The 24,598-nt window shown below is 38.0% G+C and overlaps 1 protein-coding gene across 2 annotated transcripts in view; it reads left to right on the top strand.

Annotated features, from left to right (window-relative positions):
- Positions 1 to 24,398, top strand: part of abi3a (ABI family, member 3a) — a 36,722-nt gene extending 12,324 nt beyond the window's left edge. The window contains exons 4-11 of one of the 2 annotated variants that reach the window (XM_022672022.2): positions 3,542 to 3,600; positions 6,312 to 6,407; positions 10,513 to 10,805; positions 14,891 to 15,010; positions 16,974 to 17,099; positions 18,891 to 18,986; positions 20,205 to 20,330; positions 23,970 to 24,398. In XM_022672022.2, coding sequence (XP_022527743.2) covers positions 3,542 to 3,600; positions 6,312 to 6,407; positions 10,513 to 10,805; positions 14,891 to 15,010; positions 16,974 to 17,099; positions 18,891 to 18,986; positions 20,205 to 20,330; positions 23,970 to 24,133 — 1,080 coding nt within the window. In that variant the 3' untranslated portion in view covers positions 24,134 to 24,398. The remainder of the gene's footprint in view (positions 1 to 3,541; positions 3,601 to 6,311; positions 6,408 to 10,512; positions 10,806 to 14,890; positions 15,011 to 16,973; positions 17,100 to 18,890; positions 18,987 to 20,204; positions 20,331 to 23,969) is intronic. The other variant, XM_022672029.2, reaches the window with a different exon arrangement.
- Positions 24,399 to 24,598: the final 200 nt, after the last annotated feature.

The following is a 24,598-nucleotide window of genomic DNA, read 5'->3' as shown; positions in this document are numbered from 1 at the left end:
CTAACCGAGTGTATGTATTTTTCACATACTGCCACACGGCTAGAGGCGCTGCAGAGCGCTGTATAGAAGAAGCACACAGGTTGCTAGATAAGGCTAGCCAGTTAGCACAACAAGCTAACATTAGAGGAATGGAATTGAGCAATCAATTTACAGCTCGGACAGACATTCCTCTGAGGGCGGAGTCATTCATACATTATAAGAGATAAAACTCTGGATAAGTAACTATAGTCCTGTTTAAATATATTAATACTGTAGCCTGAATGATCATTTTAATACACACTGAACTGAATCTTATTTGTTAACTGGAAAAAGAAGAGAAGTGTGAATTTAAATACTGTAATACCTCTAATTGTTTCAATAATAACATATTGTAAATTGATATTAAACTTGTGTCTTACTTGTGCCATAGAGCTTTTGAGATATATCCCTTTTGAATACTGAAACATTAAATATTTTAGGACCATTTACAGACATTCCAAGTTGCAAAAGTTGATTTCAGGGAGGTTAGCACCCCCCCCACCCCCTCCCCCCCCCCAAAAAAAAAAAAAAATTGCACCCACACAAAAGGATAACGAAACTTCACTTTTATTTTAATTAATTTTACTTTTTTTTTTACATTAAATTTAGAGTATTCTTTTTGGAAGGCCCTGCCTCTGCTTTCCTTTTTTTTTGGAAAAAAACCCTTTATTTGGCAAAAATTGACGGTTACAATATCACAAAAAAATCCACAACATCAAAAACATTTCATATCATATTACAATAATTATTAACATTGCCTCCACCATGATCTGCTTTCTCTCACTCACTGAACAAATCCCATCCGAAAAGGGGGGAAAACACTGCCCGCCCACACTAAAAACTGATTGGCTGCCTCAGACTCTTTGCAGAGAACAGGCCAATCAGAACCCTTTCTGTTTTCTCTCTATTCTTCCCACACGCGATTAGAGAAAAAAAGTCTGTCGCCTGTGTGCGTGTTTGAGGCACTCGTTCTGAATTCCGGGAGATTATATGTGACTCGCGGGCATCAGGGAGCCGCTACCGAAATGCGGGAGACTCCCGCAGCTTCAGGGAGACTTGGTTTGTCTGTATTTATAGTGTTTATGGAACTATTTGAAAAAGGAATGCTGATTTCTTTATATATTGTGTAATTTTGTGGGACAAAGTAAACCCAATACTAATCAAAGCCTTAATTTAAAGCCTTAATGTTTTATATTATATGTACTCCTAAAAGTACATATAATTTCAAATCTATATAAAAGCCCAGTCATGCAAAAATAAATAAATAAATAAATAATAATAATAGCTAAAATAATTAAAACCATGATATACCGTAAAACCATCAGAATTGTGAAAAATTCTGTGATATACGTGTTTGATCATACCGCCCAGCACTACTATATTGTTAACATGCTACATATAGCATTTTAGCTGTGCTAATGAATGTTAGCGCATGTTAACAGACAGCAGTGAGCCATTAAGTGTTAGAGACCACATAAGCAGGTTTATTTCTGTGTTTTAACCAGGCTAAAAGAGAACATGTCTGCTTTCAGTGCTTACATTATGTCTCTGAATTGTTTTGTTTAAAACTGGGTGCAGCTAAACATGCTACAATGTATAAAAGCACACAGACTCTATAAGTGTGATTTCTCAGCTTCAGCTCACACTTCACCACATCCTGCGTAGAGAGCAGCTGAGCTAACGTCAATTAGCATCACACACCCACACTTTATGAAGTTTTTGAAGTCTCTAAACCCTACACTAAAGTATACACTACAACAAAAGTATTGGAATACTTGCTCATTCGTTTCTAATAAAATTGCTGGTATTTTGCTGGAGTTGATTCTGTTATTGCTAGAGTGTCTGTCTTCACTGTTTACTAGGGGTGGGCAAAATGTCCCTAAAATAATATAACAATATTTTATGGGTTTTTTTTTTTTTAAATAATGATACTCTTGCTGATATGACAAAACACAGAATAAAAAAAATATTTCAAGAATACACTACTGCAACAAAATGAAAATAAAATTTTACTATTGCATACGATTTGATATGGCACATCCCTAGATATATTAAAAAATACAAGATTTTTTTCAGTTTTGTAATAGAAGTCAAAGGTTCAAACTAATAATGCACTACATATATCTCCATATATCCAGGATTTGTCACGTATGATGAGGGGATAAACGTAAGTGCAGAATATTGTAATATATATTTATTAAACAAACAAGATAAATCAAAACAGTAAACAAAACGCGGGTAACGCAAAAAACTCAGAACTAAGAAAACTATGAACGAAACTAGGTGTAACTACATAAATAAAACACTGAATAACTATAGTAACACTAGGAACACAAAATTAACAAACTTGGTAAACTTACTAAGATAACAAAACAACAGACCTGGATTCAGCTACCACAGAATACAAAACTAGAATACACGGAAGACAAGGATACAAAAGACTCGACACTGCACATTCAAACAGAGGGGCTTAAATACATGAGGAGAGTGAGAAACACCTGGGCCTGGATGACGAGGGGGCAGGGTTACAGACAAGACAGGAAAACAGAGGGGCAGGAGCACAAGAGACCAAATGAGAGAGAAACACAAGACAGACATGGGCTTAACTGTGACAGGATTAAAGTAAAATAAATTATACTGGACATATATAAGCTGTCTCTAGTAGATATATGATGGGAAATAAGAACAGTGTGAATTTTTATTTTGCTAAAAAAAAAGTTCAAAAGTAGTACCCTGATGTGATAATTAGGGGTAGGTGATATGGCACAAAACCTCATATTTCGGGGTATAATATCGTTCATCTTATTGAAATATTATTGCGTAGGATACGATATGATACACCCCTTCTATCTACTAGATTTTGAAGCATTGCTGTGCGGATTTGATTGCACTAAGTATCAAGATCATTAAAGGGTCCCAAACTAATCCCAAAAAATAAATACTTTTGTATTTGGACTAGACAACCTGTGAGGGTGCATGTGCACATCTGTGTCAGCAATGGCAGCAACCTAAAGTAGCTGAATGCATTCATTAGAAGCGACACTTCACACACACACACACACACACACACACACACACACAGGAGACTGGCTGGCAGGCAGCCACAAAGCACCGTGGGAAAAGAGTGTGAGGATCCATTGGTACCGTGTGGACTAATTTGGCTCAGTTGATGCCTTCACACAATCCTTACTGCATCCAAAGAGATCACACACACACACTCTCACACTCTCACAGGCACCAAGCTACTGGCAGCTGAAAGAATTCACTTCTGCAAATACACAGACACAAAAGACAGCTCAAAACACACATTCACTCACTGAACAGGAACCTTCAGTTCTCGCTCCATTTTTAACATAGTTCATAGTGACGACCATGCCTTAAAGGGTTATTTATTCATCCAATATATTTATGGTTTGCTAAATACTAATAATGTATTGTGGTGATGATATTATACTGTCATATAGCTCAGCCGGCCACTGATTACCCCTGATTACCAGCTTTTAATATCTGCTGTTCTTCACAGGACTCTAAGAAACCACAGGAAAGAACGGCGACCATGACTCGCAAACAAAGCACACTGGGGTACGTCACACACTTTATTAATCTGTGCACTGTTTCACCATGTACCATTATTGTCAAAAAGTTTCCAGAAAATTAAGTATTTCTCTTAGAAAATTATTGCAATTAATTAAAAAAACCTGCAGTTATGCACAGGTTTATTCCCTTTGTATATATTAGACCAAACTAAAATAGCAGAGAAAACAAGCACTTTTAACATATTTTCACTTAAAACTCCAAAAATTATTATCCTTAAATTATTGGCCCCTTTTCAGAATTGTGGATAAATAACTTCTTTTCAAGCATGTGATGCTCATTTAAACTCACACAACAGGTGTGTGTAAAAAAAATTCAAGCTGTCCTGCAGGCTCAGGGTGCATCAGCGTCAGCTCTGATGCACTTTTAAGATTTGAAAGAAATGAAACATTACCGTAGGAGATCCAGGAGGACCCCACTGCTGACACAGAGACATAAAAAGCTAGACTGCAGTTTGCCAAAAAAGAATGTGAGTAAGCTTTTCGTTAAAGCACATCATTCTATTGTTTATCAAAAATGGAATGAGGCCTACAAAGAAAAGAACACAGTATCTACATTCAAATATGGTGGAGGTTCAATTAAGTTTTGAGGTTGTTTTGCTGCCTCTGGTTCTGGGTGCCTTGACTGTGTGCAAGGCATCATAAAATCTGAACATTACCAAAGGATTTTGGGTCACACTGTCAGAAAGATGGCTTTGCATCCTAGCCCATGGGTCTTCCAACAGGACAATGACCCTAAAACATACTTCAAAAAGCACCTAGAGATGGATGGAAAGAATTGGCCTGTTCTGAAGTGTCAAGCAATGAGTCTGTATCTAAATCATATTAATTACCTGTGGAGAAATCTTAACCCTTTAAATATGAGACCTGGAGCAATTAGAGAAAAAAAAATGGTTTAAAAATTCTAGATAAGAGGTGTAAGAAGTTTATTTATGGTTGAACAATGTGTGCAAACAGATATTAATTTGAGGGTTCCAATAATTTTTCTGGCCTGTTTTTGGAGTTTTACATTAAATTCTATTCATTTTGATTTTTTTTCTCTGTTTCTTGAGTTGTTCAAATACACACAAAGGAAATAAACATGTGTAATTGCAATCATTTTCTTGGAGAAATACTCTCAGGGGTGTAAACACTCTCTGACATGACTATAAACTGGTATATTTGGGTATGGATGGGCACAAGTATGAGTATGTGTCCAATCAACGGGCCAATGTGGCTGTGGGTTTTCCATTCTAACCCATGAGCAGCACACCTGATTTAACTTTAATCAGTTTAATCAGTTACTCAGTCTTCAAACAACTAATGACTCACGCTTCTACTTGAATAAAAACAAATCTGCAGCCACACCGGCCCTCTTCAGATAAGACTGGACACACCTGGTGTATACAGTAGGTATAGGTGTGTTGTTGTTTTTGTGCAACTGTTTTCGCAGCCAATTTTCTATATACAGCTCTGGAAAAAATAAGAAACCACTTCAGTTTCTGAATCGGTTTCTCTGATTTTGCTATTTATAGGTTTATGTTTGAGTAAAATGAGCATTGTTGTTTTATTCTATAAACTACAGACAACATTTCTGCCAAATTCCAAATAAAAATATTATCATTTAGAGCATTTTATCATTTAGAGCAAACAAACAAATCACACCAAGGGAAAAAAATATTTGCAGAAAATGAGAACTAACTGAAATAAGTTCATTTTCATAAAGTTTGAAGAGTTCAGAAATCAATATGTGGTTTTTAATCACAGTTTTCATGCATCTTGGCATGTTCTCCTCCACCAGCAATTTTGCACCACATCCACGTGCAATTTCTGTGTTCACACTTGCCCAAGCAAATCACACCAAGCGTAAATATTTATTTGCAGAAAATGAGAAATAACTGAAATAAGAAAAAAAGATGCAAAGCTTTCAGACCTCAAATAATGCAAAGAAAACAAGTGCATATTCATACAGTTTAAAAACCCTGGTTTTTAATCACAGTTTTCATTCATCTTGGCATGTTCTCCTCCACCAGTCTGACACACTGCTTTTGGATAACTTTATGCCTTTACTCCTAGTGCAAAAATTCAAGCAGTTCAGCTTGGTTTGATGGCTTGTGGTCATCCATCTTCCTCTTGATTATATTCCAGAGGTTTTCAATTTGGTAAAATCAAAGAAACTCATCAGTTTTAAGTGGTCTCTTTTTTTTCCAGAGCTGTATATAGACTGGATAGCGAATAAAAACCTTTGGGCCCTTTCTACTCAGAATTTCAGTGTCAGTATGCTAAAACAAACAGTGACCCTGTGCACTCTCTACAGATGAGGTATAGATTTATTAACTAAGCACGCTCTGTTTAGTTTATCAACATATTTGATGCATTTGGGTCTGGGTGTGAAGCGGAAGTGAGTAAGTGTCTAATGCACAAAATAAACCTCCCAGCTTTCACCGCTTTGATCGGTTCTACAAGAATGTGTCTTTATCAGGAAGTTCATTTAGTTTTGCTGAAACCACTTCCTCTGCACGCTCCGCTCACAGTGACTTTAAGAAACCTTTATTCACAGTTTAGAGTTTCTGTTTGAACTGGCTGTGAATAGAGAAGTGTTTCTATACAGAGATACCATTAGAGGTTAGAACAAAAGAACGGGTCTCATGCACGCTTCTTCACACTGCCGTTTCCTCACTCTGTGTGTGTGTTTGTGTGTGTTCGTCTGTGTTCTTGCAGCAGAAACAGTCGTCCTGCAGAGCCTGTGCAGTGTCCAGTGGCCCCCACTTTATCCCGTGGAGCATCCCAGACCTCGCTCAATGATAAATCTGTCACGTAAGAACAGTTCACTAAATAACACTGGAAAACAGAAAGCTTTTCTACAACTAAGGGTATTTTTTTTACATCTTTTTGGGCTGTTGTACTCTGGTTCAAATCAGTTAGCTTGTAAACTTGAGAAGTTCCCCATTGGTTAGGTTAGTTCTCATACAGGGAAAATCCAAGCACACCAAAATATGTAAAAACACGTTCTCTGCTTATTTCTCATTTCTAATCGCATTTGTTTTTCTTCAGACAGAGACATTTTTTACAGTGGATATTTAAATGTAAATAAAAGAATGAATGTAAGAAATGTAAAATGCAATTATATTCATATTAGTGGTGTCAATTAAAATAATAGTATATACTTGTATGTTTGAGGGGAGATAAAATCAACGTAGGATTCTGGAATAAATAATGCATGATAAATTGGACTGTAAATGTCTCAGCTTGGTTGTGAGGATTTCTGAATTCAAACTTAATTTGCTGAGTGTAAAAAACTCAGGGATGACCATTTAAATGGCCTGGGGGAAATTTGTAACGGCCAGTATTCAGTGATGTATATACTTTTCCCTTTAACAGACTCTTTCAGGCTAAATTTTCACGGAGTGTGTATAAGTGCTGCATTAGTTCATTTATGAATTAGTGAATAAGTGGAATAGCACCAGAGCGTGTCCGAGTGTCCTACCTCCTGCCCTAAAGCTCTCTATTTGGCGGAGAAACGAGAGAAAGAGGGAGGGAGAGACGAAGAGAAACAGTCGCAGAGAGAGAAAGTGAGAGACAAAACAAAATTCTACCCAGCTCACTATTTGGCTCAGAAACAAGAGAGAGAAACAGAGAAAGAGAAAAAGAGAGAGAGAAACCAAACAAAGCTCTCTGACCGGGTCTGAGCTGGAATTCTTAACCGGAGTGTTAGCGGCGGGCAGATAATTCGGTGCCTTAATTAACTTTTAAAAAAATAGTAACGTTTTACTGATTCCAAATTAACAGCGCCCATTACTGCTTTAACATAGACAGTCCTAAATTTTACCCAGTTCTCCTCAATTTACCCCACTTATAATAACTCCCGCTATTACTAGCAATGCCACCAACACCAGGAGAGTAAAAACTAGCACATGCTTCTTCCGATACTTGTGAAACCAGCCACCACCTCTTTCCAAACGGCCACTGCGTCAACGCATGACTGTGTAACCACAGCTCTCTCAGAGGAAAGTGCAGTGACACAGCTCTGATACTTGAGCTAACAGATGCCTGTGTTGACCAGCATCATACTAGGTTAACCAAAGACAACACAAGTGAAAAATTTAAATAAAGCTTTATACTATTAAGGCAGAACAATTTCAAAGCTATATGGCCCTATGTGAAAAAATGTTTGCTTCCCAGTTAAAACATAACTTAACTGTGGTTTATCACACCTGAGTTCAGTTTCTCTTGCCACACCCAAACCTGATTACTGTCACACCTGTTCCCAATCAAGAAATCACTTAAATAGGACCTGCGTGACAAAGCAAATTAGACCAAAAGAACCTCAAAAGCTAGACATCATGCCAATATCCAAAGAAATTCAGGAACAAATGAGAAAGAAAAAAATGGGCTCTATCAGTCTGGAAAACGTTCCACAAATTGTGAAAATGTGGAACAGTGACAAACCTTTCCAAAAGTGGCTGGCCGACCACAATTACCCCAAAAGCGCAGCAACGACTCATCCAAGAGGTCACAAAAGACCCCGCAAAAACATCCTAAGAACTGCAGGCCTCATATGGTTCAGTTAAGGTCAGAAGCATGTGCCAGGGCAAAAATGTGCCAAGACCAAAACCACTGCTGAGCAAAAAGAACATTAAGGCTTGTCTTAATTTTGCCAGAAAAAATCTTGATGATTCCCATGACTTTTGAGAAAGTACTCTGTGCACTGACAAGACAAAAGTTGTATTTTTTTTTTTAAAGGATTGTGTCCCATCACATCTGGTGTAAAAATAAATCTCATTCCAGAAAAAGAACATTATACCTACAGTAAAACATGGTGGTGGTAGTGTGATGGTCTGGGGCTGTTTTGCTGCTTCAGGACCTGGAAGACTTGCTGTGAAAAATGGAACCATGAATTCCACTGTCTAACAGTAACTCCTGAAGAAGAATGTTCGGATGTTGAGATGCTGTGGCATGACCCTAAAAAAGGCAGTTAATTCTCAAAAACCCTCCAATGTGGTGGAGTTACAATAATTCTGTAAAGAAGAGTGAAGCAAAATTCCTCCACAGTGCTGAGAAAGCCTCTTTGCATGTTTTTGCAAACTTTTGATTGCAGTTGTTGCTGCTAAGGGTGGCCCAACTAGTTATTAGTCTTTGACTAATATTTCAATTTGTTTGATGATATGAAACATTTAAGAGTGATAAACTTACAAAAAAATTAGAAATCATGAAGAGGGCAAAAAAGATTTTACCCCACTCTATGAGTTAGCTTATTTAGCCTAATGACTAGATAATGACTAGATAACTTCAAACATCAAACTTGTCTTTGTTTGTGATTATTTCTAGTTTTTTTTCCAGAGAATGCTGCTGTTCTCTCATTGAGTCTTCTCATTGTGATGTGCTGTTACCATGCTAAAGAAATTTTAGCCAGTTAGCTTTTAGCCAAGCCCCCACTCACTCCACTGAATTGGCTTTCTTGTGTCTTACTGGTGAAAAAATAAGCCAGTGCTTTCCCCTCTGATGTGTATCCAGATCCAGTTTGATTCAGCTGAGGGAGACCATTTTGTTTTCAGCGATAAGATGAGATGAAATGGTGAAAACTAGCATCACTTTGTATTAGCTTTTAGTCTAAAGAAGATTCCTGTTTTTTCCCATTCCCATTTTTTTTTTGCGTGTAGACACTGACAGAGTAAAAGCCGTGGTCACGAAGTTTGGTTCCCACAGCAACCATATTTTAATAACATGCAGAGTCTGTAGGTGATGGGTTGCTCTCCAGTATCAACAACATCCTATTCTCTTGAGGGTGGCTTTATGTTTTATCATTTCTCCAGCTATGATTAGAGCTGTCTCTAGTGGGCTTAAGTCAAAACTGTGATGTAACAGTTTTGGGGATTTGGAATTAGCCTGTTGTACAGCTCTGTTTTGAAAATTATTTCAGTTTGAATTTTGTCAGTCTTTGCTTTTATTTTTGTGTTTTTGTGAATTTTCTGTGGATTTTTGGGGATTTTTCTGTTAGTGACTTTTGCGTCTGGTATCTCTCCTAAGAAGATGGCGTTCCACTTAAATCTCCATTGGTCAGCTGGTTTTGGACTGACTGCTGGTACCCTGAACCCTTGTCTGAGACTGACCACGCCTATCCCTCCAGCTTCAAGCGTTCTTCTAAACACACAGCACAGCAGCAGTGAATACTTTTACAATTGTATTTCATACAAACATTATACTTAATGTTATATTTATTCTCTAAGCAAGTGTTTCACTCCATTAAAAAGCTCACGTTAGCGAGGTGTGCTAAATGTTCATGTGCAAAGTATGATAGTTACCTAGTCAGTGTGAGTTAGCTGGTTACCTAATCAGTGAATTAGTGAGTTAAATAGTTAGTGAATTAGTGATTTACATACTTAGTGAAGTAGTGAGTTACCTAGTCAGAAAGCTAGTGAATTAACTAGTCAGTGAATTAGTGATTAACATACTTAGTGAAGTAGTGAGTTACCTAGTCAGTAAGCTAGTGATTTACATACTTAGTGAAGTAGTGAGTTACCTAGTCAGTAAGCTAGTGAGTTAACTAGTCAGTGAATTAATAAGTTACATACTTAGTAAAGTAGTGAGCTATATCCAAAAAAATCCGCAGAAAAATCACAAAAACCCACAAATAAAAGCAATGACCGACAATATCCAAACTGAATTAATTTTCAAATAACTGCAAAGGATAATAAAGTAACTAAGTATATATAAAATATATATTTGCTTTATATTTTTTTCTCTTTTGAATTTGCAACATACAATTTTTTGATTTTTAAAATTTTGATTGCGGACATATTTTTTTTTTTTTGGCAAAAAACTCACTCCTTACTTTTAAATGTCTTGAATTATTACAATTCTATTCTATACAAAATTAATACAGTTTACAATTCTAGAGCCTCTTATTCCTGTCTTCTCTCAGGTCCAGCTTCGGAAAGGCAGTGGCCCCACCAGTGGTGCCTAACTGGCCAGCCCCTGATTCTGACATCATCACCACTCTGCTGGATGAGGTGTCCACACCCCCACCCCCACCACTGGAGGGCGAGAAAGAGGCAGAGTCTGCACCGGGTGCTCCTCCACCCCCACCCCCACCGCCTCTGATGGACTCCTGCGACCTCCTGCCACCCCCACCCCTGCCGCCTGGAGAGGAGAGCCCTATCCCTGTAGACCAGAGTGGCATTCCCCCACCTCCCCCTGCCCCACCACTGGAGACAGGTGAGAGCCTCGCTGGAGGCGTGGTGTTAACAGTAAAAAGTACATTTTCATGATGTGTTCTCCTTTCAGAATGGATGAATCCGATTCCAGGTTATGTTCAGTGAGAGAGAGAGAGAGAGCTCAGTCAGAAACTTTACTTCAACTACACACTTTTTTACTATGGCTTTACTATGAGTGAATGAACTACTGAGCTTTGAGTTTTTTTCACCTTCTAAAGTCTCCAATGCTCCACCAGTTGCACACGGCCAGTAAAACTGAGCCGGATCCTCTTTTAGAGGCTGTACGTGTGACGTAGGTATGAAAAGACGCGTAAAGTGGCCAGAAGAAGTCCCGCAAAAAGCGACCCGACACCACAGTTTTTAGAAGGACTATATTAGGCTTAGCAGGGATGGTTGTTCCAGCACACTGGTACCCTTCAACACAATATTTTATCCCTTCTCCACTCAGAAATGCTTCTGCTTTCAGTTTAGAAACAAAATAATAATATGGACTGCCACTTTAAATCTAAAGTAAACAACGTTACATTGAAGTCACAGATGATATTACCCATCTTACTAACCTTTCTTTATTGGAACACCTCAAAAATCATGTTGCCAAATCAAGAAAACTACACTGACTTCGCACAGCAAGGGGTTTTCCACAAAATTTAGCATTTTACTCTACATAGTTTCAACACTGAGAATACCCAACATTTAATAACTGTCTATTGAGTCAATGACTAGCAGGGTTGCCAAGTTTAACAAAGTAGCTCTACTGTTGCTGTGCAGTATACTAAACACTTTAAAGGTAATAAAGTTCAAATTTGTAAGCTCAATTAGCAGTTAGAGCACCAGGCCATCGATTACAAGGTTGTGGGTTCAATACCCAAGTTTGGCCTGCCATCACTGTTGGACCCTTACCCCCTACTGCTCTGGGCATGTTTTCTCTCAAAACTCACTAGTGTGTGTGTGTGTGTGTGTGTGTGTGTGTGTGTATGTGTAATCACTGCATGGATGGGTTAAAGTTGGAGGCGAAATTCCATTAGTGCCCAGAACATGTATGATGTGTATCGTTGCTAATAAAAAAAATGTACAGCAGCTTTAGATGAGAGTACTTTTAATTAATGTCAGTGTAAAAAGAGTTTATCCCAAATAATTTTGGAGAATTTCTATTAATCCATTCATCAAGAAACATAGTGTAAGGAAGTGTTTGTGTGATCAAATCACCAAAGAGTTGTTTTTCATTGGACAGTGACAATATGGTTCTTTTGCAATCAAAATGTAAAAAACTTTTTGGCAATTGTGGTAGGTTTAGAAAGAAAACTACAAAAATCTCTTATTTACCCATGACTGCATTTTATTGGAAGGAAAATCACAAACCTGGCAACCCTCATGGCTAGACTTTCTCTTAGTTCCGGTTATGGGAAAAAAGATCAACAGCACCATCTAGTGTAATAAACTAGCAGCTGATCAGAGGAGCAGAACAGAATCAGCATGGGAATATCTTTGCATTGGCCTGTCACAATAATTATTTTTTTTAAATCATACAACAATTAACAATTATACATAAAATAAAATAATTAGCCATATCCTTAATCATTAATGCTAGCCTCAGTTTGCCTTTTTGTTTAAAATGTTTGCTTAAAAAACTTTGATGTAGGATATTTAAGCATTTTTATATTCTAATTTTAATACAGTGTGATATTCTTAATAATTGTTATTCTATTATTATGCTAATATTATTATATTAGTGGCATAAAATGTGGTGATAATATGACATTATTATTGATTATTGCATTTATTTCCAGTTATTCTAGTTATTATAAATTAATAAAAATTTTCATCTGAGATAAGTGGAAGGCTTGGATGATAAAGCAGCAAGAAGTTATTTACCAAAACTGTCTGCATGCGAAAAGCAACTTTTGCTCAAGTCTGCCAGTGAATCCTGATCCTGGAGCAGTGTCAAAAAATCCATTATCAGCAACAGGTTTCGAAAAGCTGGACTGCTGCATGATTAAGAGTACAGCACAACCTCTGCCAAGCACTGCATGCTCTCCTGACATGGAGGAGCACAATATAGGCTAGGCCACCGGTAGCGATGCTTTCACGCCAAATTCTGGACACTGTGCAGGTCCTTCTCAAAAAATGTGCATATTGGGATAAAGTTCATTATTTTCTGTAATGTACTGATAAACATTAGACTTTCATATATTTTAGATTCATTACACACAACTGAAGTAGTTCAAGTCTTTTATTATTTTAATATTGATGATTTTGGCAAAAAAGTAAAGAAAAAACAAAAATAAAAAAAAATTGCATATTTCATCCGACCAATAAAAGAAAAGTGTTTTTAATACAAAAAAAGTCAACCTTCAAATAATTATGTTCAGTTATGCACTCAATAGAAATGACTGCTTCAATGCGGCGTGGCATGGAGGCAATCAGCCTGTGGCACTGCTGAGGTGTTATGGAGGCCCAGGATGCTTCGATAGCGGCCTTAAGCTCATCCAGAGTGTTGGGTCTTTCTCCTCACAATATCCCACAGATTCTCTATGGGGTTCAGGTCAGGAGAGTTGGCAGGCCAATTGAGCACAGTAATACCATGGTCAGTAAACCATTTACCAGTGGTTTTGGCACTGTGACCAGGTGCCAGGTCCTGCTGAAAAATGAAATCTTTATCTCCATAAAGCAGATGGAAACATGAAGTTCTCCAAAATCTCCTGATAGCTAGCTGCATTGACCCTGCCCTTGATAAAACACAGTGGACCAACACCAGCAGCTGACATGGCTCCCAGACCATCACTGACTGTGGGTACTTGACACTGGACTTCAGGCATTTTGGTATTTCCTTCTCCCCAGTCTTCCTCCAGACTCTGGCAGCTTGATTTCTGAATGACATGCAAAAATTGAGCAACAGTTCAGTGCTGCTTCTCTGTAGCCCAGGTCAGGTGCTTCTGCCGCTGTTTCTGGTTCAAAGTGGCTTGACCTGGGGAATGCGGCACCTGTAGCCCATTTCCTGCACACGCCTGTGCACGGTGGCTCTGGATGTTTCTACTCCAGACTCAGTCCACTGCTTCCGCAGGTCCCCCAAGCTCTGGAATCGGCCCTTCTCCACAATCTTCCTCAGGGTCCGGTCACCTCTTCTCGTTGTGCAGCGTTTTCTGCCACACTTTTTCCTTCCCAGAGAATTCCCACTGAGGTGCCTTGATACAGCACTCTGGGAACAGCCTATTCGTTCAGAAATTTCGTTCTGTGTCTTACCCTCTTGCTTGAGGGTGTCAATGATGGCCTTCTGGACAGCAGTCAGGCCGACAGTCTTACCCATGATTGCAGTTTTGAGTAATGAACCAGACTGGGAGTTTTTAAAAGCCTCAGGAATCTTTTGCAGGTGTTTAGAGTTAATTTGTTGATTCAGATGATTAGGTTAACAGCTCGTTTAGAGAACCTTTTCATGATATGCTAATTTTGTGAGACAGGAATTTGGGGTTTTCATGAGCTGCATGCCAAAATCATCAGTATTAAAACAATAAAAGACCTGAAATATTTCAGTTGAAATATTTCAGGCACTGTCCTCCAAGCGCGCTGTGATGCTGCTTGGCAATGCTGCGTCAGCAGCAGCTCGAAAAGAATCGGTGTCTGACTTCACATGTATCGGAGGAAGCATGTGCTAGTCTTCACCCTCCTGGTGTGTTGGGGCATCACTAGTGATAGGGGGAGTCCTAATGAGTGGGTTGGGTAATTGGCTGTGTAAATTGGGGAGAAAATGGGAAAAATTAGAAATAAAATTATAAAAGAAAAAAAAAAGACTGTATTTTTTTAACCAGCCATGTTGCAGCACTGTTCGTGGTACGTAGCGTTATTTGTGTACGTAGCCTATTTAATAAAAAAATTCTGTAACATCTTTCTGTGTAAATATATCCTGTCATGTGGAAAACTTATAGTCAGGTGTGGTGTGTATTTGCACTATTTGCACTTTTTAGTGGGTGTGGCTTACATTCAGGTGCACTCAGTAGCCCAAAAATGAAGGCAGTCACATTAAGAGTTAGTGTTTAACTGTTTAACCCTTTCTGTGTGTGTGTGTGTGTGTGTGTGTGTGTGTGTGTTTAGTGCCAGAGGAAATCAGCTTGCCTCCTCCAGAAGCTCCAGCTGATCTCCTCCCTCCTCCAGAGAGTGACGGCCTGCCGCTCCCAGCTCCTCCACCTCTGCCTGGAGTGGAGAATGGAGAAGGTACACAAATCCTCACTCACACCAACCACTCTAAATAAGACAACACACAATACCATCCAAAAGTTCATAACTTGTCATGTTCATAACTTGTTTTTTGTGTATAACTTGTACACTACAGATGTGAACATGATATACTGCATTCCATTAATTATTTTCAATTTTTTACCCATTATTGTTGTAATATTGTAGTTTTAATACAGTGTAACCTTTCCTTATTTATTAAGTCATTTTGCTTTTCTTTTTTTTATTATCACAGAGTAAGGAATAAATTAAGTAATAAAATTGCAATAAAATTTGATGTTTGTTGCTAAGAGTGGGTGATATGGCCCTAAAATAATATCACGATATTTTTTATGGCATTTTTGCGATAATGATAATCTTGGCGATATGACAAAACACTAAATTAAAAAAATATATATACATTTTACTCTTGCATACAATATGATATGTCACACCCCTAACTGAGATATTAAAAAATAGAATGTCATGATATGAATAATAGTAAAATAAATGATAATGGACAGATATAATCTGTCTCTAGTAGATATATAATAGGAAATGAGAACAGTGTGAATTTTTCTTTTATTAAAACAACAAAAAAAGTAGTACCCTGATGTGATAATTAGTGGTGAGTGAAATGGCACATTATTTCAGGGTATAATATCGTCCATGATATCCAAAAATGTTGCTGATATTATCGCGTACGATAAGATATGGCACAGCCGTATTTGTTGCTATATTGCCTGATCTTTCTTATTTTCTGTGATGCTTGCTAAAGCTTGCTTGGTGTGTGTGTGTGTGTGTTTGTGTGTGTGGAGGTGTGTTTTTAATGATACACTGCATGTCAAAAGCTTGACTTATCCCATCTTCTCGGACAAAAGATGGTTATTTGTAAAATGTAAAAAGTGAGGGTGTTCCAATATCAAGTACAGATTATTTTTCATGTATCGAGATGCCGTTTCTCCTGTTGTGTCCAGATGTTGATTCATAACCTGTTTCTGCATTAGCTATAGCTCCCCATTATCTCTTTAACATTAACACTAAACATATACCCATTAATCTCTACATGTCTCTACTGTCCGGATCGACCAGAGGAGGATGGGTTCCTCTGATTGAGTTTTGGTTCCTCTCAGTATGATGAAGTTTTTTCTTGCCACTGTTGCCACTATCAGTGTGGTGCTCACTCATAAGAGTTGTCATACTCTCCTTATGAGTCTCTGTAAAGCTGCATTTTAAAAACATTTGTTTAAAAAAAAAAAAAAACTTTATTAGTTTTTGGGGGAAAAAAACAAGTAACAATTGTAATATTCCTCAATGTGTCTTCTTTGAAACAACTTTGATGTGCTTAAGGTCATAGTTCCTCTACCCACGACAATTTGTGAGATTGATATTCTCTACAGGGTTTGTACGGTCATGAAAAAACTGGAAAAGTCAATTTTCAGGCCTGAATAAGTTGTGGAAAAGGCATGGAAATTTGTAATCTACAAATCTTTGTGTTTCCATTTATTGACGGAGAAAAGCTATTTTAAGCTAGAATTAGTTAAGTAATTTAGCCCTACACGATGGAGCTCTCAGGATCTGACAAATTTATCAAATTAACTTTAGGCCTACTGTAATCAATTTGGATTAGAGTTGATAAGTTTTGGTTTTATTGTCCGTGTCTGCACTGATATTTTAAAGATCATATGGTCAAGAAAATTTGCCATGAAGTCACGGAAAAGTCATGGAAATGTATTGGATAAAAACTGTATGAACCCTGCTCTAAATAAAACTGATTATGCTTCTTAATGGTTAGTTATTATAACATGCACTATATTAAATAAATGTAGAAAATCAAGGTGTCTGCAAACTTTGCTGGCAGTCGGTTTCCCTGGTGTGTGTTTAAGATGAAGTCTGTGTGTGTGTGTGTGTGTGTGTGTGTGTGTGTAAGCTGATGTGTTTCTTTTTGTGTGCTGCTGTTCAGCTCGTCGCTCTCGTCGCTCCAGAACCCGTCTGCCCCCCAGCTCTCGCTCCCTCTCTCTGAGGCTCCGCCGGGGCCCCGCCACTCGCCTCTACACACACTCTCTCTACCTGCCCACCACACACTCACGTAAGACCCAGATAGCCCGATTAGAGCTAGCTAGTTCACAACTAACCCAAAACAATAGTTTAGAATATCTAATACTCTGTAATGTTTAAATGTTTGTGGACACTACTTCTAATAAATGTATGAGGAAAATACTGTGTACAGTATAGTATTACAGACTATAAGGCACACTGGTTTATAAGCTAGTATCAATAATGCGTCTATTTTCTGATAGACGCATTATTGTAAAACTCAAACAAGTGCTGAATGTTAATCTACACAGATTTCTTTCCTGAAAACTGTTTATTTGGATCAGTAAAGCGTTTCCATTTATTTACAGTAAGCTTAGATTTCCAATATTTGGGTGAGTTTTTTAGGGAAGTTTCTCCAGCACTAAGGCTGGGTGCAACAGCATTAGCTTTAGCCACTAACCGCAGCGCTAGTGGGACGTAAATGTCGCCTGATAGTGTTAGACTGAGAAACTGTTGAGTGTTTTGGTAACCCAGGGCGCTATCAGCTAGCGGTTCATCCCATGTAGCTTGTTTTAACATTGCAAACACGCAGACTGCAGACCAACTACAGACCAATTACGGCTAAAGCATTATCACTGCGGTTAGCGCCGAATGGTAATTTTGCTGCACTTAGCCTTAGTGCTAGAGGAACTTCATTGAAAGCTCAGCCTTATTATGCTGTACTTCAGCAGCTTTACTGCTCCCTTATACCTTAATACCTAGAAGTCATACATAAAGCGCACCGGATTACAAGGTGCACTGTCGATTTTTGTGAAAATTAAACGTGCTTTATAGTCCGAAAAATATGGTACATTACTTGTTATCACCAATTTCAGTAGAAATATAACAGATTATTATTTTAACACAAATATATTTGGATATTTAGATTAACTGGTTATTAAGGAGGATGTAAATCACAGCCTCCTTTTGGTCTATATGTCCAAAATTTACCAGACACCCCTTTTAATGAATATATATCCAGCTGCTTCAACACTCTGTACTAGAGGTTTAGTAACTCCTAACTCCTGTTATTTGTTCTAATGAATGGGGTTCTGTTTTAGGGTTTCTAATTAAAATTGTGGCAGTAATGCAGTTACAAGTGTAAACTACTGAGATGTGAACAGACACACATGAGCCTAAAGTCATCAAGCCCATTTCCCAATAGTTACTTTGATGCTCTTGTGTGGCTGAATACAATCAATAGCAATCCTCATAGCAATGTTGGAGCATCGATTGTAAAGACTTGCCAGAGGTGTAGAACCTCTTTCTGCAGCAAAGGAGAACAGTATATTTATTATTACCCCAGATGTCAAGTAAAACGCTAGATGAACCTGTGTCCACATGCTTTGGATAGTGGATAGCATAGTGCACACCTGATTAGTAGTATTTAGAGTATTTATTTAAAGTATTGACTGTAGGATTAGCTGTATTATAGTAAATTAAGAGAAATGTAGGGATGCACCGAATAACTGGCTGCTGAAATTACATGACCAAAAATTGTAAAGAAAAAAAAAAACATATGGTGTTTTGGCTGAATAAATGAAAATAAAATAAATATATTCATTCTTCAAGGATTCAAGGAGATTTTATTGTCATTCGCATCACATGTGGTACATGAGGTGGAACGAAATTGTGATCTCACGATCCAGTTTTACACCCAAAGAGCTGTTATTAATAGCCATAAGTTTCATTTTGCTGCTTTTTGGTTTCAGCCAAAAATGTTATATTGGTGCATCCCTAGAGGGATAAGAACTGATAATAATGCACCGCATGATTGGTCAATTTATCTACAATCACCTGTCAGTCATGATCCCCCCACCCCCTCCATATCCTCCTCCTATGGCTCCGCCTGCCGCTCTGAGTGCGCTGTCCCGGATCCCCGCCCGCCTACAGCACCTGGGTGAGTTTAGGCTTCTGCTTCTTCTTTCTGCTCCTCATCTTCCTCTTTTCTGAGCTCTGATGCTGTTAATTTTGCAAATAAGAGAAACAGAAAGAAAGGATCTGTTTAAGGTTTGTCATCAGGATATGTTTAAAGGGTCCATGTCATACTAACACAAATTATTTTTGCTATTTTTGAAACAGAAGGGTTGCCGTAGTTCAGTTTGTTTGTACTCATAATGGTTGTGATGTCACAACCATGAAAATATATACATATTACCATCTACATACAGTGCTGCGAAAAAAGTATCCCCCCTTACAGATTTCTTCAGATTTTGTTTTTGTTTTTTTTTGTCATACATTTATTAAACAAGATTATTAAACCTTAGTAAGTACAAAACAAAGAGTTTTTAAATGATGACTTCATTTCTAAGGGAAAAAATATATCCAAACAAAGTTTTTGCCCTCCCCCCCCCCCCCCCCCCCTAACATTATGCCCCAATCTGAAGAACACATGATACCATCATACTAAAAGACAAACATGGTGGTGGTGGTGTGATGACCTGGGCCTGCTTTGTTGCTTTATGACATTGACAACTTGCTGTAATTGCTGGAACCATGAATTCTGCTTTCTACCAAAAAATGCTGAAGGAGAATATCCAGCTGTGACCATAAGCTCATGCATATTTGGGTTCTGCAGCAGGACAATGACCTGAAGCACACTATCAAGTGCTCCTCAGAATGTCTCAAAAAACAAAATGAAAGTTTTGGTGTGGCCTAGTAAATGTCTGATTGAGATGCTGTGGTGTGATCTTGAAGACCCTCCAATCTATCTGAATTTAAACAACTCTGTAAAGAAAAATGGGCCAAAATTCTACCACAGAGACGTGAGAGACTCATTGCCAGTTATAAATGCACGATTGCAAGTTTTTATGTTTAGGGGCAAATACTTTTTCACATTAAATCAGGTTGGTTTGAATAGATTTTTTTTCTTGTAATAAAATAAATAATTATTTAGAAACTGCTTTTTATTTTGACTCTTATCTTTAATCAAATGTAATAGTCAAATGTAAGTATGTTAAAAAAGCTGAATTAAAGAAATCACCCTTTTTTCACAGCACTGTATATGGCCTACATTCATTAGTATCACCCATTCAGCCAGCAGCAGTTTATCTTGTTAATGGATTAATGTGATGTTTAGCAGTATTCAGTTATTAGGTGTATTTTAATGTGCTTTTAGACCTGGAGATTCCAGCCCCTCCACCTCCTGTGCTCATGGACTGCATGGATGGCTTTGATGACATTCCACCTCTGCCTCCACCAGTGGACTACGACACCTCTGCACCTACAGAATACTTGGAGAAAGGTACAGTTCTGCTCAGATAATGGTTAAATTACTCAGTGGCAGTGACATCCCAGCCAACATGCTTATGTGGGGCTCACATGGGCGGATAGTTGGCTTGGTGGGTTCCAAGTGGAAATGGGCACTGAGTGGGTCTGTATACTATATGTGTTTAAAAAAAACAATTGTGCTTTACAAATGGGTTCTAATAAACAGAGAATATACAGAATACAGTCATATGAAAAATTTTGGGCACCCCTATTAATCTTAATCATTTTTAGTTCTAAATATTTGGGTGTTTGCAACAGCCATTTCAGTTTGATATATCTAATAACTGATGGACAGTAATATTTCAGGATTGAAATGAGGTTTATTGTACTAACAGAAAATGTGCAATATGCATTAAACCAAAATTTGACCGGTGCAAAAGTATGGGCACCCTTATCATTTTATTGATTTGAATACTCCTAACTGTCACTGTGCATCGGTCAACAATACAGCGCACTTTGCACAAGGAGAAGCTGTATGGGAGAGTGATGCGAAAGAAGCCATTTCTGCAAGCACGCCACAAACAGAGTCGCCTGAGGTGTGCTTTTGCATGCTTTGCAGAAATGGCTCCTTTCACATCACTCTCCCATAAAGCTTCTCCTTGTGCAAAGTGCGCTGTATTGTTGACCGATGCACAGTGACACCATCTGCAGCAAGATGATGCTGCAGCTCTTTGGAGGTGGTCTGAGGATTGTTCTTGACTGTTCTCACCATTCTTCTTCTCTGCCTTTCTGATATTTTTCTTGGCCTGCCACTTCTGGGCTTAACAAGAACTGTCCCTGTGGTCTTCCATTTCCTTACTATGTTCCTCACAGTGGAAACTGACAGGTTAAATCTCTGAGACAGCTTATTGTATTCTTCCCCTGAACAACTATGTTGAACAATCTTTGTTTTTAGATCATTTGAGAGTTGTTTTGATGAGCCCATGATGCCACTCTTCAGAGGAGATTCAAATAGGAGAACAACTTGCAATTGGCCACCTTAAATACCTTTTCTCATGATTGGATACACCTGGCTATGAAGTTCAAAGCTCAATGAGGTTACCAAACCAATTTTGTGCTTCAGTAAGTCAGTAAAAAGTAGTTAGGAGTATTCAAATCAATAAAATGATAAGGGTGCCCATACTTTTGCACCGGTCAAGTTTTGGTTGAATGCATATTGCACATTTTCTGTTAGTACAATAAATCTCATTTCAATCCTGAAATATTACTGTGTCCATCAGTTATTAGATATATCAAACTGAAATGGCTGTTGCAAACACACAAATATTTAGAACTAAAAATAATTAACATTAATAGGGGTGCCCAAACTTTTTCATATGACTGTATACAACCCAGATGGAGCCTATATTTACCCCTTTCTGATTCCATCACTGACCCTGATGGGGCTTGGCACTGACATCCATATTTGAGGCCAACATGGAAAACTTTCTGCTTCCCAGTTGTGCTTCCTTTACAGGCCAAATAAAGGCATGAACCTATTGGCTGTAGAGCAGTGGATCTGTGTTCTCTAGAATGATGTCGCTCCATCCAGTACTTTAAGGATGAGACAGTGAGTTGGGGGTAAGGTGGTATGGTGATTGTCCAACTTCCTGACCTCACCAAAACTATCATCACAAGTTGGTGAATTTATTTTGTTGAGGAACATGATCCAATATTACATATTTGTGAGTGTAAGTGAGCACCCTGTTTTATTTAAAGAAGAACAGGGATCTATCAAAGTCTGCTCTTCACAATTCTATCATAGTACGAACAAAGGAGATTTCTGAGGGGGCCTTAGAAAAAGAGTTGTTGATGCTCATCAGACTGAAAAAGGTTGCAAAACCATCTCTAAAGATTCAAGGCCATTGTTACCATTGACCAACAAAGATCACTCTAAGAGCAGGGCATATATTAATCAGCGACGTCACAAAGGACCCCAGAGTAACTTCTACGCAACTGAAGGCCCCACTCACATTGACTAATGTTAGTGTTCATGAGTCCACCATCAATAAAAAAACACTGAACAACAATATTATGCATGGCAGAGTTGCAAGTAGAAAGCCACTGCTCCCCAAAAAGAACTTTGCTGCTCGTGTGCAGTTTGCTAAATATCACATGGTCAAGCCAGAAAGCTATTGTAAGAATGTTTTGTGGGCTGATGAAATCACAATAGAACTTTTTGGTTTAAATCAAAAGGGATCTGTTTGAAGAAAGGAAAACACTGCATTCCAGCATAAGATCCTGTCTGTAAAACATGGTGGTGGTAGTATCATGGTTTGGATCTGTTTTTCTGCATCTAGGCCAGAACAGCTTGCCTTCATTGATGGAACAATGAATTCTGAGTTATGTCAGAGAATTCTAAAGGAAAATGTTAGGATATCTGTGCATGAACTAAATCTCAAGAGAAGGTGGGTCATGTAGCAAGACAACGACCCTAAGCACATAAATCGTTTCACCTAAGAATGGTACAAAAAGAATAAAGTTATAGTTTTGGAATGGCCAAGTCAAATTCCTAACTGTAATTGAATCAAAATGTTGTGGAAGGACTTGAAGTGAGCCATTAATGTGAATAAACCCAACAACATCCCAGAGTTAAAGCAGTTCTCTTCAGAGAAATGGGCTGAAGTGGCCCCAAGCCGGTGTGCAGGACTGATCAACAGTTACTGGATGTATTTAGTTGCAGTTATTGCTGCAAAAAAGGGGATCACACCTAGGCCTGTCACGATAATTACACTATGAACTTATCGCACAATAAATGGACATGACCCTAATAATATTTGATGATTGTGATATTGTCTGTTGTGTTTATTACACAGTGTAGACTGCAGTAGGTGAAGATAAAAAATACATATATATTTCCTGATCTATGATTAATTTTGGTTGTCTTTAAATGGATAGAATTGCTTTGTTATACTATTATATTATCATTATGTCAGTGACATATATCATGCATTAAAATCTTAAAAAGACAATAATATTGTTTATTGCAATTATTTCTGGAATGATATATCGTCCACAAAAAATTCTTATTGTGACTGGCCTATTCACACCAGATATTGAAAAGAAAGGTTCCCATACTTATACTTTTTCTTACAAATATGTAATTTTGAGTGATTTACCTCAATAAATAAATGACCAAGTATAATAGTTTTGCCTCTTTTGTTTAAGTGGGTCCTCTTTATCTACTTTAAGGACTTCCAATGATGTTTTCTGACACGTTTATTCAGAAATGTAGAACATTTTAAGGGGTCCACATACTTTCAAGTACCAATCAAATTCTCACAGAAATGCTCCACACTCTGGCAGACAATTCCCTGGACTACAGAGACAGCTACTCCCACTAAAGCAGGATTAACTCATTTTTTAATACCCTTGATTTAAAAGAAAGAAATAATGAATGAGCAGATGTCTCAACACTTTTGTCCATGTAGTGTATACTTTATACGCATTTGAAAATGCTTAAGGTACAAATCCAATACAATATTAATTAGGTACAGTAACTTATATCTATAAAAGTCAACACAAGTTTTTTATTTTTTATTTTATTTTTATTTTATTTTTATTGCTAAAAAGATACTAACCCAAAGCTTATGAATGTGTATTTACCTCACTGTAATTCTCTTTTCTTGCCAAGTGGTGGCACTGTACAGCTACGATACGGGCAAGCAGGGTGATTTGGCCTTCCAGGCGGGGGATGTGATCTACCTGACGAAGAGGAATGAGGACGGCTGGTGTGAGGGGGTCATGAACGGGGTGGAGGGATATTTCCCTGGAAACTATGTGAGCACTGCCAGCTAAGTGACCACAACCAGCAACGGAAGACTGGACGGGAACGCTGGAGGGAAGGATGTGCTGTGTAATATGTTGGGATCAACAGTGCCATATTCACGAGAATCACCAAATCACTGAAAATGTGTTAGAGTTTTATAATTCAGGAGTGTTTTTATTATACCTAAATGCTAGTGTATTTTTGTTTATAACTAATAGCTATATAATTATAGGGCTGGGTGGTACTGATAACATTTTAACAAGTGATATATTGTCTTCCAATATTATAACTTTCTTTTAAAGGTCACCTTCCGTCGTTTTTTCTTTCATTTTAAAATGTCTAGTTGTGGTCTCTAGTATGAATGAATGACATGTGAGCCGTTTTTGTAAAAAAAAAAGTGCTCAGGTGTCTCTGTATAGCTCTTTTTTAATGGACTGTTTTAGGGGTGTGTCCAAAATGACCGGATTCCAGCTTTGCTCATGAATATTCATACA

The sequence above is a fragment of the Astyanax mexicanus genome, chromosome 19, assembly GCF_023375975.1.
Source record: "Astyanax mexicanus isolate ESR-SI-001 chromosome 19, AstMex3_surface, whole genome shotgun sequence".
Taxonomy (NCBI): Eukaryota; Metazoa; Chordata; class Actinopteri; order Characiformes; family Acestrorhamphidae; genus Astyanax; species Astyanax mexicanus.
The sequence above is the reverse complement of the archived record's forward strand: the minus strand, read 5'-3'. Positions and strand labels throughout refer to the sequence as shown.